Source organism: Monodelphis domestica, chromosome 2 (assembly GCF_027887165.1).
Source record: "Monodelphis domestica isolate mMonDom1 chromosome 2, mMonDom1.pri, whole genome shotgun sequence".
Lineage (NCBI taxonomy): Eukaryota > Metazoa > Chordata > Mammalia > Didelphimorphia > Didelphidae > Monodelphis > Monodelphis domestica.
In genome coordinates this window covers 526,117,693-526,134,370 of record NC_077228.1, presented here as the reverse complement: position 1 = coordinate 526,134,370, position 16,678 = coordinate 526,117,693, and the positions used below count along the sequence as shown (strand labels likewise).

At 47.6% G+C, this 16,678-nt stretch overlaps 2 protein-coding genes across 11 annotated transcripts in view; one reads left to right on the top strand and one right to left on the bottom strand.

The window, feature by feature from the left end:
• ANKMY1 (ankyrin repeat and MYND domain containing 1) overlaps nucleotides 1–610 on the top strand; it is a 134,503-nt gene extending 133,893 nt beyond the window's left edge. For all 10 annotated transcript variants that reach the window (XM_056819822.1, XM_056819821.1, XM_056819816.1 and 7 more), the window contains one exon: nucleotides 379–610. In XM_056819822.1, coding sequence (XP_056675800.1) covers nucleotides 379–560 — 182 coding nt within the window. In that variant the 3' untranslated portion in view covers nucleotides 561–610. The remainder of the gene's footprint in view (nucleotides 1–378) is intronic.
• Nucleotides 611–4,609: 3,999 nt separating this feature from the next.
• GPC1 (glypican 1) overlaps nucleotides 4,610–16,678 on the bottom strand; it is a 158,692-nt gene continuing 146,623 nt past the window's right edge. The window contains exons 4-9 of the mRNA XM_001377888.4: nucleotides 14,924–15,089; nucleotides 13,980–14,110; nucleotides 12,339–12,458; nucleotides 11,258–11,391; nucleotides 10,102–10,277; nucleotides 4,610–9,453 (exon numbers count right to left, since the gene is read on the bottom strand). Of these exons, the coding sequence (XP_001377925.1) occupies nucleotides 9,242–9,453; nucleotides 10,102–10,277; nucleotides 11,258–11,391; nucleotides 12,339–12,458; nucleotides 13,980–14,110; nucleotides 14,924–15,089 (939 nt within the window). The 3' untranslated portion in view covers nucleotides 4,610–9,241. The remainder of the gene's footprint in view (nucleotides 9,454–10,101; nucleotides 10,278–11,257; nucleotides 11,392–12,338; nucleotides 12,459–13,979; nucleotides 14,111–14,923; nucleotides 15,090–16,678) is intronic.

Below are 16,678 nucleotides of genomic sequence, written 5' to 3'. Positions count from 1 at the left end.
GTGACAGAAGGCTAACTGAGGCCTAGAGAGTTTCTATCAGCCCTTGGATTACTCCAGCCCAGTTTCCCTCCTCCATCGCCTGGGTCCCTCCTTATTCTTGACCTCCTACTAGGCCAGCTTAGGAAGCTGAGTGATAGGACGTCTGATTGACTTCTCTGCCAGGCTCTAATGGTGGTTACCATCCTCCCCTCCACCCTTGCCCTGCAACCTTGATTTCCATCTTGAGCTCCTTGGGTAGGAGTCCCAAGGGATCCAGTGTAAGGGTTAAAAATCCATTTTGCTTGGGAGGAGCCTCCAAGCTCTGGCCATCCCCTCCCAGTCACGGGGTAAACATCACTTTGTGGAAATAAGAGGTTGTTTTTATTTTTTCTTTGACAGCAAAGGGCGAGACCAAAGTCAAGGAAGAGGAAAAGAAGGCCAAAGAAATGGCTCTGAAGGCCCAGAAAGACGTCAAGAATGTGAAGACGAAAAAGCAGGACAAACTTGGATCAGCATCTTGGCCTAAAACTCCTGTCACCCCGAGCCCACCCCCGTACTCAGAAAATTACAGTTTCGTCTGATGTTCTTGTACTAAAGAAACATGTGCCTGTTGCATAGGCTTTGCAAGGTGCCTTGGTTATCCTTCCTGTCTAATGGTTGCATCATTACCGAAAGAGGGTGAGCTGGGTGGGCTGTGAACTGACAGGGCCATAAGCTATTTCCATTGTCTCAGTGTGCTAAGAAGGGCAGATGTTTCTTCATGGCAATATTGGGAAGATGAGAAGATGGCAGAAGACATGTTTTCATGGAACACTGTTTCTAAATACCTCCTCCTGGTTGGCTTTTTCTGGGTCAAGTCATGGTGTCTTGACCTTGGAGTCAAAGAACTCAGGTTCTGATCCTGGCTCTGCTACTTTCTACCTATATGACACTGTTTGCCTCAGTTTCCTCACTGGTAAAATGAGGTGGTGGGGCGGTGAACCAGATAACTCCTGAGGTCCTTCCAAGTCTAGAGTTTGGTCCCTTCATTTCTCTGGATTTCAGTCCCTTCTCTAAAGTGATCCATGATCCTATATGGCCTGTTCTGTTTTAGAAGAGAAAAGTTCATGTGTATCCTGACCTCAGAATTAGGAATTTACTGCCATGGCCCTTGCAGCCTCCACAGCAAGCTCTTTGGCCTCCTGGATGGTCATTGGCACTGGTGCCTTGGATGGTTTACTCTGTAAATTCTGACCAGGCGCTTTCCGGACCTCTTGTGTGTACACACACAAATACAGCCTCTGAGCAATGGCATTCAGGATTATGGTTGTTTTAAAATGTTGTTGCTCTTGTTTCTTTCCCCAGCCTTCAACTGAGGTTGGGAAGCCCTGGGAATACACTTCTGGAAAGAGCATTGACTTTGGAGTCAAAGTTTAATTCTGATGTTGATTAACCATCCACTTGATCTCCTTAGGACTCAGTTTCCTCATCTGTAAAATGGGGATATTGGACTAGATACCCTCTGAAGACTAGATTCTTCAGTCAGCCTTTGTATCATAGGATGCTTGGTGCCCTCTCTATCTTGGTCCCCCTCCTCTGGATCTATTCGAAGATGCCAAAGGTCTCCCTAAAATGTGGCACCTAGTACTGGGCATAATGACTGGGGCGTAACCAAGGCAGAATGCAGCAAGCCCATCATATTCCTTCTGGACACTGGGATACGGTTTTATATTAGCGCCATCTAAGATCATGTTAGCTCTTACTGAGCCTGCTGTCTGTGATGAGCCCAGGACTTAAATTTTTCCCCCTCTTCAGAAGAACTGCTTTCCAATGACATTGCTACCAATCTCCATTTGTGCAGATGGTTTCTGAACTCAGATGCAGCAGGACTTTACATGTCACCTCTGTTAAATTTCCCCTCATCTGGTATAGTTCAATTAATTCAAAATATTCAATTTTCTGCAGTTGCTTCTGCTATCCCTCCTAGCTTTGTGTTAGCTGCAGAATGGATAACTGGACCACCACTGTCTTTATCCAAATCAATCGTACAAATGTGGGCTACAACCAGGCAAAAGCCTGGGTCCTGGAGCCCTCCACTACAGAGAAGTCCTCCAGATTGACTGATCCCTTAATCACCAACTTTTGCATGTGACTAATTATTCAATTCAGAAGAAGGGACTCAAGTATCCTGTCTCAAGATGGGCACCATGCTTTAAGAAGGACACCATCAGCTTGGAATAGGGCCAGAGAAAGGGGGCCAGACTAGTGAGAGCACAGAAAATTCTCCAGTACAAAGATTGTTTGGGGGATCATAGGGCAAGAAAGGAATTCAGAGGCCACCAAGTCTAACACTCATGTTTTACAGATGAGGAAACTGAGGCTTCAGGCAATCAAGTGAATAACTGGTTCACTTGACCACCTAACTGATATCCAGGCCTCATCTCTTTATCTCATCCTCAATGGTAGCAGGACTTTTCTTTCTTTTTCTTTTTTTAAAGCCTACATTATACTGATTTGTAGCAGTTCTATTAATATAGTTAACTGCAGTGGGTCTTATATGGTGGTGGTGGGGGGTAACCTTATGGGGAAAAACATGGAAATGATATAAACTCAGAATGATTGGTTCTTAATGAACCCATGCAGGCTTGAAATGGTTATCACAAGCCATTCCTTTAATAAGCTGTTCCAGAATTTTGCCAGAGATCGGTGTCGAGCTCACCAGCCCGTAGCCTGCACGACCTGTGTGTTATTCTCCTCTCTTGAAAATCAGCATGTGTGCCTGCCTCCAGTCCCAGGGCCTTCCTCCCATTGTCTGTCATCCCTGCCTGACAGCCGCTCAGGAGCTGTAACCGCCTCATTCTCTCAGCATCATGGGATGTCATTTGTCAGGATGACTTGTTTGAGGTCTGCTCAGGGCCCTCCTGCTATCTTACCCCTGGTAGGTTTCAATTCCCTGTTAACCATTTTGGTTCTATCCTTCCCATTCTGAAGATCCTTCTTGTTGACTGAGGAAATGAGGCAAATCAGGGTTTGGAGTATTCCAGCTCTCCTCTATAGTCTCATTGCCTTCCCATGTCCCCATCAGTGGTAGCCCTGCCCTTTCCTTTTTCTTCCATTTATCCTAAAAACACTACCCTTCCTCTCCTCTATTTTTTTTTAGTTGGTGGGGAGGGAGCCAGAGAAGGATCAGAAGACTCTTTTCTGTTTTCCTTAGCATCATACTTCTCCTGGCTGCTAACAGCCATCATTATCATTCAGCAATCATATTTGTTAATTGTATTCAGCCCAGCTTCCAAAAAGGATATCTCCATTTTCATGACACTGAATGGGAGATATTTCTCCTGACTATACCACCCTCTCTACATAATTACATCTAAGCATCTGTGTTGACATAGAAACCCTACTTACTAAGTCTTAGCGTGCCTTCATGTGGCATTATTCCGAATGTAGAAATAAATACCATAACTATTGCTGACTTGTTCAAGCTTTGTTCTTTGGAAGATGAGGAGGCCGAGCCCAAGCAGGTTGGGAGATATGCCCAGGGTCACATGACCTAGTGTGCTAGAATTTGAGTCAGAAGATGTAGGTTCAAATCCCACCTGATGCCACCAAATGACCTTTGACAAGTCACTCTTCTTGCATCTTTGGATGCTAACATATAATCTGAAGGGTTTTTTCCCCAATGAGTACAGCATATTTGTATTTATATTTCGTGACCTTAGGCAAATAACTTAATTTCCCTTGGCCTATTTCCTTTTCTGTAAAATGGAGGGGTTGGATTAATGCTCCTTCCAGTATTAGATGTATGAGTCTAAGAATGTAGGGCCAAGGTAATTTTGGAAATGAGTCATCCTAAATACTTCCCTCTTTTCCCTCACTCTTTCACTAAGTGAATTGGAAAATGAGCTTTGATAGTGTTATTGAAACAACAGTGACTGTATTTTATTTTTTAAACCCTTACCTTCCATCTTAGAACCAATACCATGTATCAGTGCCAAGGCAGATGAGTGGTAAGGGCTTGGCGATGGGGGTTAAGTGAGTTGTCCAGGGTCACCCAGCTAGGAAGTATTGAAGGCCAAATCTGAATCCAGGATCTCTTGTCTCTAGGCCTGGCTTTCAATCTACTGAGTCCCCTAGTTGTTCCATTGTGATTTACTCTTATTTGTGTCTTTGTAACTATTCTCCCTAATTTCAAGCACAGTGCTAGGCACTTGTAGGGGATTTAAGAAATGCTGATTTGATTCCTGGATAACTGATCGTGAATCCATCCAAAGTTTATGGTTACATACCCCCTTTCTAGATGGCTGGTTTGAGTACAGTTAAGATTCCGAGATACTTAGAGGCCAAATATGCTCTATCTCTCATTCTCTTTATTACAACAGACTTTAGTCTTAGCCTTAGGACTATCGGGCCCTTCCATCCATCTCCTAGGAGTGCTGTCTCCCCCAATTAGAATGTGAGCTCCTAGACAGTAGGGATTCATTCACTCATTCCTCCAGAGCATGGAGAGAGAGCACTTAAGTCAACACAAGCAATATTTCTGGGCTTTAACTCAAAACCAGGGACAGTCAGGTCATTGCCTCAGCATCGTCACACCGTTGGGCAAACACAAAACAGAGGCTTTGTAATCGTCTGAGGCACCGACGTCCACTTAAGTCTCCAGCCTTTTTTATTTATACAAGGATTCAAAGAACATAGTTCACCTTCCAATAAACAGTGCAAGATAGTTACAGGTACCTCAGTAACAGAAAGAAATAGATAACTAATTGGCCAGCCTTGCCGGTGAGTGAAAAAATCTTCATTTTGCAGAGACAAGTGCATCCTTTTTTTAAAAGCAAAGGAGTAATTTGGAGGCTTTGAAAACATTTTTATTGAATTGTCCTTACTTTTCAGTAAGTCCACCAGAAAACAAAAGGTTTGTTATGTGACTTGTCAGTGGTACCCAACTGTGCCCTCTAAGCCTCTTCTGACCCCTCCCACACCCTCATCTCCAACCTGAGATGCAGAAATTGGGATGTTGAACAGGCGTCAGACTGACTTCTCCATTTTAGGGAATGGAAGTTTAAATTTAATTTCTCTTGGTTTATTTTTAATTTACAATGTACCGCTCTCCCCAATGGCCTCCTTTTGTTGTTATTCCCCAAGGTGGTAATAGTTAGCACTTGGTAACATAAGGGCAAAAGTTTGATGCTTATTGTCCTACCCCAAAGGCTCATGGAAATTAATAGGCTATCCCCAAAGTCTTAGTTCAGTTTTAAACTAAACTAGACTATTATTAAAGTTTAAAACTAAGCTAAGACTTTTGGGATGTGCCCTTTTTGGATGTATTTATCTTAAATTATGTCACAGACCCTTGGAGGATCGATATTGTGTTTCCACTTCTGATGTGTCATCCCTTCATCATGGGCTGGGCTGTTGGCAGGGTAAAGGAGAAGGAATACAGTAAATACTTGTTGTCACCTGGCACAAGAAGTACCTAATGAATACTTTTTAGTGGAGTGATTTTAATGGCTGATCACGAGATGTGATTTTACTGATTTGACACTGGCTCCGGAGTCAGAAGAACTGGGTTCAGATCCTCGCTCTGATGCTTGCTCTCTGTGACCTTAGAAAATCCTTTCCTGAGTCTCAGTCTCCTCCTCTGTAAAATGAGATTGGAATAGACAGCCTCTAAACTCCTTATCTCTTGAGCCAATGCTGACAAAGGTCCAAATCATGAAGCACACTTCGTTGCAGTCTGTGGTTAACTTTCAGTGTGGGCTCTGGCTTACCTGGGAAGTCATTTGACTTCTTGCTCAAAGAGGGATTGGCCTGAATCAGGTAGTCCATGCATTCAAACATGGGGCCCTGGCTTTTGTGTGATCAAAACGAGTTGGGTAATGAGATTTCTCCAGGTGCAAGAACCATGGTGTTTCATGAGTTCCAAATAGAAGGAAGGGAGTCCTCTGGGGGAGGAGTGAATCTCCCAGAGGTGAGGGAAATTCTATATATGGAGGCCAGGAGATTGGGATGCTGGGAAGGCATTGGTTGGGCTGAATGACCTTCTAGATCTCATCCAATTTTGTCACTCTCTGACTTCCTCAGGTGTTGGGATGATGCCATTTGCATTTTCTAGCCAGACAGCAATATGAAGTGGAATTATGGGAAAGGTCTTGATAGGCAGCTGTTTGGAGATTTTGACTTATTCCCTGTGGAGTTGGGGCTATAAGAATTTTCCTAGCCTGAGAACTTGGGGTATAATTTCAGGGTTATCCCCAACCTGCTGACAAGGAGTTGGTATTGGACAAGCCTTGACTTTGTGTATGTGAGTACTGTAACCATTCAGGTCAGCCTGTGTTATGGGAGGTGACAGGTGTGACCATGAACAAACCCCTTTCCCTCTCTGGGACTTGGTTTCCCCTTCTGAGGAATGGGGATATCAAGTCTCAGCTATTCAACACATGGCCCACAGGCTAGGTATGGCCAACCTGAGCCTTTCAGCAAAATTTTTTATCTATGAATCTAATCCTTAGCCACCTGTGTGTCTTAATTATCTAACCTCCCTGGACCTTAGTTTATCCAACTGTCAAATGAGAAGATGGGTCTAGATGAACTTCCTTCCAGCTCTAACCCATTGAGCTAGTGTCCAGGAGGACCCAACTCCTAGCCGTCCCATTAGCTAGTATGTTCAGGCCAATAAATAATGGGCACTAAATTCAGATTGACCCAATGGCTCTCCAGGGAAAATCTGGATGGTCTGGAAGTCTCCTTCCACTTCTCAAATTTTATCAGTTTATTGTAGCCATGTCCCTTTTTATCAGTAACAGTGGCTCCTATTTAAAGACCCCAAAGTAGTCCAATCAGGTTTATGTTCCCCAGAGGAGTGGGAAAGATAAATGATATTCTAAGGTTGATGGAAGGGGCCATTCTGCCTCGGGCATCGGGGTCCTGATGCTCACCATTAAGGACTCTCAGGGCAAGGTCCCTTTTTTAAAGGAATGAAAAAGCCAGGGTAACACTGCACCAAGATGGTGGTGGGTAGTAAACATTGTCCATCAGAAGAATGGCTGCCTTTGGGGCCTAAATGGAAAGACACAATAGCTTAAGGGACTAGAGCCTGATGAATGGCAAAGGATGACAGATAGCACCAATGAGAATGCAGCATCAGGGATCCAATGGGCAGCTCTCTGCTTGAAGGACTCCATGAAGGAAGAGGCATGTCTTCTTCATAGCAATGGATGCTTGTAATGTTTTTTGGTAACACTGTGACCTCCAAAGTGCATGGTCTAACGGGGCCCTGACTTAGAATCTCCATTAAACTCATCAGACTTAGTAAGGCTTGTGTTTATTCGGAGAGACTGCAGACCACATCCTCTTTTGGGGGAGGCTGTGGGCAAGCAGGGTAGATCCTAGGATTTCATTAGGGTAGGGAATGCTCCGATCCCCAACTTTGGGGTGCAAAGAACTGCAGGGCAGGGCATGGAGAGGTTACTACAGCCCAAGGCCACAAAGCTTAGAAGAATGCCCTAGCACAGTGCCTGGCCAGGAATAGGTGCGTAAGAAATGCCTGTTTAGTGACTGATTGGCTGAGGAATCAGAGGCCAGATTTGAATCCACATTTTTCTGATTCTCTTTCTCCCTCTCTCATGTCTTGCTTGAAAAAGGAGTCCAAGAAAATGTTCTTAAAGGCGGAAAGGGGACTTGGAGTATTAAAAAATTTATGCAAGTCTAGAAAAATAATTAAATGGAAACGCTAGCCTTTGGGCCCTGCATTCCTGCCTCAAACTCCCCACAAAAAAGGGAAAACCCCCAAATCTCACACACTCATTCCAACAGATAATGAAATTCTGTCATGATTTTTCTGGATAGGTCTTGGGGGATCTATCCGGGTCACACTTTGAGGCTAGGACTTGTTGATCTGGGGATCCAAATGATCACCCTGGAACCCTTTGAGGGACAAGGTTTTGCCAGCAGCAAATCGATATGGTTCTACATATACTGAAACAAAAATTCAAAAAGGACTTCATTTTCTGTTTCCTCCTGACAATCAAATAAAAGGTTATAGAGTCTTAGAAGCAATGGGTCAAAGTCCAACCAAAATGCTAACTTGGAGAGGATGCTTTGGTGTGACCTGGAGTCTTAGGATCTTCTCAGGGTGGTGGGTAAGTACAGCTGACCCAGTGTGGGAGCACATATTGGTGCCTCAGTGATCCCAACTGTGGAATGGGAGTATGGGGGTGGGGTGGGTGGGCTGGGACAGCTAGCACTCCCAGGAAACCAGTGGAGGAGCCATTCTTTTCTGGGTAAGGCAATGGAAAAAGAATAACCCCAAAATACAGTCATGAGACCATCCTCCAATTCTTTTGCTCTGGTTTCCCCAGTGGACACATTGGATCAATATTGCAAAGAAGCATTTTTTTTTGTAAACAAGGCTTTGACAGTCAAATTCATTGAGAAAAGGGCATTGGTACCAGTTTAAAAAAAAGTGAGGGGTTCCAAATACTCAGCAGCAGCATCAATGTCATGTGCCTTGGGAGTGTAGTCAGATTAGAGTGTTGGCTGAGATCTTGGGTGAATTTTGGAATCTCATGCAAAATACAGAATTCCCACTTGTGGGCACCTCAAAGGCAGAGGGCCAACAACGTCTGAAAAACTATTTTTTTTTTTTTACTAAGGAGAAAGGCTTATTTCCTTGAGCTCCTGAAGGTAGGATTTTGCATTGAGGCCAGGACTCAGGATAAGCTTGTGAATGAGTTTCCCCTTGGGGAAGAGGCTGCTCACTGGGAAGCTGGAGGGAAGGAAAGGCACGGGCAGGCGCTTGTCTTTCTTGAGGGGGCAGGAACCTTTCACACTCAGCCTTTGACTCCGCTTCCCCCAAGATTGGCCTCTACTCTGCTGCTGGACACTGCTGCTACGAATGTGTTACATGTTAATGCAGCATCGTGGCTGCTGCTTGGGTGTCTCTCACTGCAGATCCTGGAGGGGGAAGCGTCATCTTCCATCCACCGAGAGCCTTGTGCAACGCCCCGGGAAAAGAATGAAATTAAAAAACAGACAAACCAAAAAACAAAAAAAACCAACAACCCCAAAACAAACAAACAACCAGGTATGGCCATCAGGGCCCGGGAGTCAGAGCGGAGGAAGGCTCCTGCCTGGGCCCGGGGCCACGGTCACTCGCAGTCACTGATCTTCCCCATGAGCTCGCGTGCGTTCTCGCCGTCTGCCGAGATGAATCAAATATCGTCCGTCCGTTTTGGCAAAGGCCGGCCTCGGCCATAGTCCCCTTCACTTGCTGGCAGGGTGGTTATCGCCCTAGGGACCATGCTGCAGCAAGGGCCAGGGGGAGGAGTAGGGAGGAAGGCCGGGTGCAGCTGGGTGCGCCACTCCCATCTTGCTCTGACAACTTGGGGATGGCGTGGGTCTCCGGCTGCCTCGTGCTTTGACTTTTGCTCAGTCTTCTCCCACAGACCTCATCCAAACATCCATCACCACTCCCTGAGCCGCTGATGTCGTCACCTGGAGAGGGGACAAGCGGGTGAGGAAGGCAGGACCAGGGCTTGCATCCCTCGGCACCCCAAGCCTCTTATTCCTTCTTTTTTTTGAAACCTTTCGTCTTCCATCTTAGAATCAACTCTGTGGATCGGGTCCAAGGTGGAAGACCAGTAAGGGCCAGGAAATGGAGACTAGGAAGTATCTGAGGACAGATTTGAACCCAGGATCTCTTTGTCTCAAGGGCTGGCTCTCTATCCACTGAGCCAACTGGCTGCCCTATTTTTATAAAGTAGTGAGGTGTCACCATAGAACTCCAAGCCTGGCTCTCCATCCACTGAGCCACCTAGCTGCCCCAAACCTCTTAGTCCTGAGGGCCCTTTTCCCTTTGGACATCAGATCTACGCTGGACTGAGGGTTGACCCAAACCCATCTTAGACACTACTAGTTGTGCCACCTGTCTGGACTGTCAGCTTTCGATCAATGGGCTTACAATCTGCCTGCATCCCCATTTTGGTGACTCCCCTGGAGCAAACCCAGGCGGGCTGCCACTGTCCCTGGCAGTAACTTTGAAGGGGACCCGCATGTCTCCCTGCCCAGGTCCAGGCTCGTCCCAACATTTCCCCTCTCGAGTGAAGGAGGAAGGAGCCCCTCAGACCTAGATGCTCCACTCACTGGTGTCCTGAAAGTCGATGTCATTGCCATTGTAGGCATTGCGCAGACGGTTCGTCATGATCTTGAGTTGCATTATCTGTTGCCGGATGGTCATGTCCGGCTTGGTGATGTCCACCTCCACCTCAGGGTTGTTGATCTGACTGGCAAGGCCATCGCCCATCACTTCAGGGAGGTATCTGGTGGGCAAGAGGGGATGGACACATGATCTCATTCCATTCTGGAGTCATTATCTTGTGTGGAGAAAGTGCTGGATTTGGAAGGGAGCCCTGAATGCCAATCCTGCCTCACTCATTTATTAATTGAATCACCCTGGATAGGTCATGTAACCTCTTAGCCTCAGTTTCCTCATCTGTAAAATGGGGATGATAAGAGCACCTACCAAGATGCCCCAGATTAGGCCTCTACCCAAAGAGATGAAAGAGGAAATAGGAATGGTATTTACAAAATCTAGTTATAGCAGTTCTCTTTGTGGTAGGCAAAAGTTGGAAGCTACAGCAGTGTCTTCCCATTGGGGAACGGCTAAACAAATCACGGTACCTGAGTGTAATCGAATATTATTGGGCCCTAACAAATGAGGAAATAGACAACTTCATGGGAAACTGGGAAGATCTTCTTGGACTGATGCTCAGCAAAGTAAGCAAAACTGGGCAAAGCATTTCTACAATAAATATAGAGAAACCAACTTTGAATGGCTTTGGATCTCAGATCACCACCGTCATAAACCAGGAGTCCAAAGGAACAAAGATGGCCCACGCCACTCACCTCTGATGGTGAGAGAATCGAGCAAACTTAACAGGCAGAAAGAGATCTACTTGTTTGGTCATGGCAGAGAGGGGGATCCATTTGGCTTTGGACTACGTTGATGTGTATTGAGTGAAGTTTTATTTTTAGTTTGCTCCTCGGAGGGGCAGATGAGTAAAAAATGCCAACAGAAGAAGGAAGGAAGGCATGGGACTATTCTTAAGTGTGGTTTGGAGTGGGAGACACGGGACATGAGTGAGGAGGAGGAAGGATGAAGGTGAGGATGTGATGGGAGAGAAGGGTGTAAGGCAGGGTCTAAAAGGTGGAAAATGGCAGCCTGGATAGCTATGGGATTTGGTGGAGAGGTGGGGGAAGGGGAGCCTACAGATTGGGAAGGGGAAAGTCTTCTCCTCACCGTCCTTTTGTCATCCCATTCCAGCAGCGTTCGTCAAGGGATGAGCTCATGGCCACCTTCTCTGTGCACAGGACTCCAGGGAGGCTGACCCAGAAGTCTCGGGCGTCTCGGAGCTGGGCTTTGGCTTCGGAGACCTAAGGACAGGCACAGGGGAGAGAGTATGAAGCCCAAGGGACCATCTATGCACAGTTCTGAATAGTAGGGTGGAGTTTCCCAGCCATGGGACTGATTGTTCCAAGGAGCACCTGGGAAGCAACAGTAGTTCATAGTAGGCTCTTAGTAAATCTTGGATTGCTAAACAAGAAGGAAGCAATTATTTATTAAGCACCTACTATGTGTTATACTAAATGCTTTAAAAAAATCTCAAATTAACTCATTTGAGATCCACAACAACCCTGGGAGGTAGATGCTATGATTATTATCTTCATTTTACAGATGAGGAAACTGAGGGCAGACCAGGGTTAGTCCAGTGCTCTATCCACTGCCTCACTTAGCTATAGTGAAGAAGAAAACTGTGCTAGAATGGATAAAGGGCTGGAGTCAGGAAAACCCGAGTTCAAATCCCACCTTAGACACACTTACTAGCTAAGTACCTGAACAAGTCTTCTTTGAATGCACTTCTTTGGGCCTTGGTTTACCAATCTGTAAAACAGTGGTTTTAGACTCAATAACTTCTCAGGACCCTTCCAACTGTAGGATCCAGTCTTCTAGAATGTTTCTAAATCTATGACCTTTGATTATGGGTTGTAACCTCTCCTAGCCTCAGTTTTTTCATCTGTAAAATGGGGATAATAATGGCACTTCCTTCCCAGGGTTGATGGGAACACGGAATGAGATAATCTGTGTGAAAGTGCTTTGCCAAGCTCAAAAGCACTTAGTAAATGCTGGCTCTGATTATAATTCTATTCTTATTGCTGGCTAGAGGTGAGCTTTGAGTGATGGCTGGAAGCTCTGCCATAGGGGGGGCCCTCATTCAGCAGCTTCCCTTGTAGGAGCACCAAGCATGTCCGAGATCAGGTCCCTGATGGGGCTTCCCAGGCCCAGGCCTTGGAAGGGTCAACGGTCTCAGGGATCTTCTTACCAGTTTCTCCAGGCCAACCCCAGAGGGCTTCTCCTCCACAACAGGCTTCCCTCGCCGCCTCTTTTCCTCTCCGCCGGTGCCTTTGCCACTCACTCTGGGATTTCCACAGCCTTGAAAAACCTAGAGAAAGTCCACCAAGGAAGTAAGGAGAAGTCCTCACACTATCTTGTTCCTGGTTCCCTCTATTCATCCATCCATCCATCCTTTTTGATTTCATAGCCCAGCCCTTTTCCAGGCTCTCTGGGGGGAGAATAGTGAGGGAGGGCAGCCTGCAAGAGGCAGAATCTGGATGTGGCCCTGAAGCATTGGTGGGCTGGAGAGGAGGAAGTGAAGCTCTCTAGACGTGGGAAGTGCTATAGCTGACTGTAATTAGAAAGAGAAGACGGTGGAACCATTTCTGGTACTGGAGTCACAGGGTCTGGATTTGAATCCTGCCTTGGATGCTTTTTATGATGTGTGTGACCATGGCCAAATCACTTCCTATTCCTGGGCCTCAGTTTCTCTATCTGTAAAATGACAGAGTTGGACTTGAAAGCCTCTGGGTTGCCCTTCTGTTCTAAATGACTTGCCTAGGATCACATGGCTTTCCATTTAGTACTTGTGTAACTCTGGGCCTCAGTTTCCTCATCTGTAAAATGAGAGTACTGGCCTAGATTATCTCTGAGGGCCCCTCGAGCTCTAGGGCTGTGATCCTGTAGACTTTAACAGATTTGAACTTATTCATCCCAATGTGTGGAGTGCCCATCAGAGCTTGGAAGGCTCTCCACCTTGGTTTTCTTTTTTAACCCTTTACCTTCCATCTTAGAATCAATTATGTATATTGGTTCCAAGGCAGAGGAGTGGTCAGGGATAGGTAATGGGGGTGAAGTGATTTGCCCCCTCCCCACCTTCTAATAATGCCGTGGGAACTGTGCAACAAATTCTGGCCTGGACAAAAGAACAAGGAAACGTCCTGGTTCCAGGGTCTCCGTTTCTTGTCTGGACACTACTGAAAGTGTCTTCCAGGGATAAAGCTCACAGGATCATGGAGCTGGAAGCGACCTCTGAGACCATCTAGTCCCATCTCCTTATTTAACAGATGGGGAAACTGAGGCCGGAGCCAAGGTCACATGAGCCGTGATTTCCTGGAGGTAGAGCCGCTGCCTTCCCTGCTCCCCCGCCCCCAGCCATCCTGCCTTGTACTTCAAATCTAATTCCCAGTATCAGTATGTGTGTAGGTCCAGCCTGAGGATTTTGTGGGGTCCTGGGACCTTCCCGTGTGGAACCATTCTTTCCTGGTGCCCATCAGCACCTCCTCTGGTAACAGCCTGTGATGTCAGTGTTAGGGTGCCTGGGGAATTTCTTCTTGGTACAAATCAGCATCTTCTGATAATGGAGAGTGATCAGAGGGCCACCAGAGATGGGGGGGACTGAGGGGTCCTATAATCCGCCTTCCCCTTGTGGGCCCATTTTAGAGAAAGAAAATTCCGTGTTTGTCTGATGGTCCGGGTACGTGGCGCTCTGAATGGGTGCCCGCCATGCAGTGCCACCTGGGTCCCTTGAGCCCTCTGGGCTCAGCCATGTGGGCGCTCTGGACCCTGACCAGGACCCGCCTGACCCATTCCCTCCCCTTCTGACCCATCCACAAGCGGGCGTCCCCACCTTGGCCGTGAGCGTGTCCTTGTTGTCCTGGAGGGCGGCGATGGCCTCCGAGATCCGAACGTGGATGGTGCCGATGGTGCTCTCCACGCTCGTCTGGCCATCGAACTTGTCGGCCACAAGCAGCATGGAGTCTGGGGGGGACACACGGGTCACGGGAGGGTACGAGCCAATGCAGGGCAGGGGCTGCACCCTGGGGTCTGTGAACGCCTGAACTATCTGAAAGCATCTCCAGAGAGCATTCTGAGAAGGGTCAGGAGATGGCCAGAGGGCAGGAGAAGAGGCTGGGAGCTACCTAAGATGCTGCCATCACCCTGCTGTCTTCCCTTCTTGCGCCAGGTGAAGGCTGGGGCAGCCTGTGCTGAGCACTCCGAGCTAGTCCAAAGAACAGGATCGAGAAGGGCAAAACAGGGACGAGGCCCTAGAAAAGGGGGTGCTGGAGCTCCCAGAGGAATGGAACCCCAAACCCGATCTGGGCTGGCTAACGTCTGCCTTGATGCCCCCATCGTTTGCTCTCCTTAATCTGTACTCCGCACACGTCCCCTCGATGCCATATCCTCAGGGATGATGCTTGGGGGAAGAAGCAGGGAGGGAGGACTCCTGGCCTCTATTCTAAGAAAGCTCCCCCTTTTGTTCCCGAGGAAAAAGCCCAGTGAAGTCGGGTCGACGATATGGTTCCCCCACTAGGTGTTGTGGGAGTTTAGCCTGGTTGGACCGAGCCATGGGGGAAGGTTTTCAAAGGAGGGTTTTGGGAACCTCTTATCAGGGGGTAAAAGGCAGCCTGGAACAATGGGGTGGGATGAGCTGGAGCTGGAGAAGGAGGTCCAAAGGTGCAGGGCCCGGGGAAGATGGAGGCTGGCCTGGAAGGAGGGCCATAGGTGAGGTGTGGGGAGAGAGCAGGGGAAGGAGCAGAAGGGGACGGTTAGGTCTGCAACAAGCCATCTCACCCAGCAGGTTCCTCCACTCAGTGTCCAGGTCGGCCTGGTTGGCCAGGCAGCCCTTCATCACGTTTCGGCAATAGCCAGAACATGGCTGGGGGCTCTGGACGCCCAGGCAGTGGGAGCAGTAGAGCAGCTTCATGATGGCCCGAGAGCACTCCTGGCCCAGGGGAACCTGAAAGCAGAAGGGGACAGAGGATCAGCATCGCCCACTGACCGGACCAAGCAGGAATCCAAGTGGAGAGTGTTATCAGAGTGAGATGCTGGGGGAGGGGGGGAGATGAGGCCTGGACTGTCCATGCCACAGGGGCTTTGGAGGCCACGGAGCCTGGCTCGCCCATTCTGCAGATGAGGAAGCTGAGCCGGCTAGATCTGGAAAGGATCCATGAGGCCAGGAAGTTCAACTCCTTCATTTTGTAGATAAGGAACCCGGGCCCAGAGAGGTTACAGGGAGAACAGAGTGGGATCCAGGAGCCACAGAATAGCATGAATAAGAGGAGCCTGTGAAGGGGAGGCTTCAGCGGAAGGCCCAGGAGCCAGCTCTTAACAGGCCCAGACAAGCTGGAGGTAGTACTTGTTCTGGGTCTCTGCCTCTCTCTCCCACTCCCTCTGGCTGACCTCCAGATCGGCCTGTCAGGGCTGGGCCAGGGGCCTCTAGCTGGTCCTGGGGTAGGGCATGGAGACTTGGGCAGGGATGGCAGCTGTTTCAGCTTTGGGAATGGAACCTGAGGACAATTTGGGATGCCAGCTGTGATTACACTTGGAAAGGAGAAGCCTGGGGACTAATGTCACAATAGGTGCTGGAGGAGGGCAAGATGGCGCCATGGATGCCTGAGGATCCCAGGTGGGCCTCCTAGATACTATCTTTCAAATCTCCTAGCCAGGAACATGGGGATCCAAGAGCCACACCTCTATCTGCCCCCCCCCCCCCAGCCTCTTTATAGAGAAACAAAGAGCATTGGCACCCAGGTGAAATTTTATCCATTGGTTCTGTCCCCAAGAGGATGGGTCTTTCCAAGAAAATCTTAATGCCAGAGCCACTGAAAATCAGTTAAGCATTTCCTAGTGACCTGACTCAGACATGGGAGATTCACAAACAAATGGAACAGGTCCTGTCTTCAAGGAGCTTCTGTTCTATTGGGGGGGGGGGATACTAAGACAATCATTGGCTTTTTTGTTCGTAAGAAGAGGGTTTGGATTAGATGCCCTCTGAAAACCCATCTAGTGCTTAACCGATGATTTTAATTCAACCTTTCCCTCAGTTTCTTCATTTGTCAAGGGAGGGAGAGATGATTCCTGTGGTTCCTTCCAGATCCAAATGTCTGATCTTTTGAACAACCCATTGGGAGCACTGTTGTTGGACACAACAATGCCTTATTGATCTTTACCTTCTCTAACAGGCTCAATTCTCCTCTGCTTTTTCTCTTGCTTTCATGATATGAATTAAATTTATATTATTATTTTTTCCTCTATCTGTGATTACACTGACAGAGTAAATTCCCTCTGACAATCCCAAAGGAGACTTGCTTTTTGAAACTTGTCATCTTGGAGGGTTGTTTGGGTCATAAGGCCAGTATATTTCAAAGGCAGGAACTGAACTCGGCTATTTCTGACTCTGAGGCCACTACAATATACTCCCTCTCTGTAACTCAGCTTCTCTATCTGTGAAAAGTGGGAGTTAATTGGATTTCAGTCACTTTTTTTAAACATTTACCTTCTGATAGGGCTAGGCAATCAGAGTTAAGTGACTTGCCCAGGGCCACC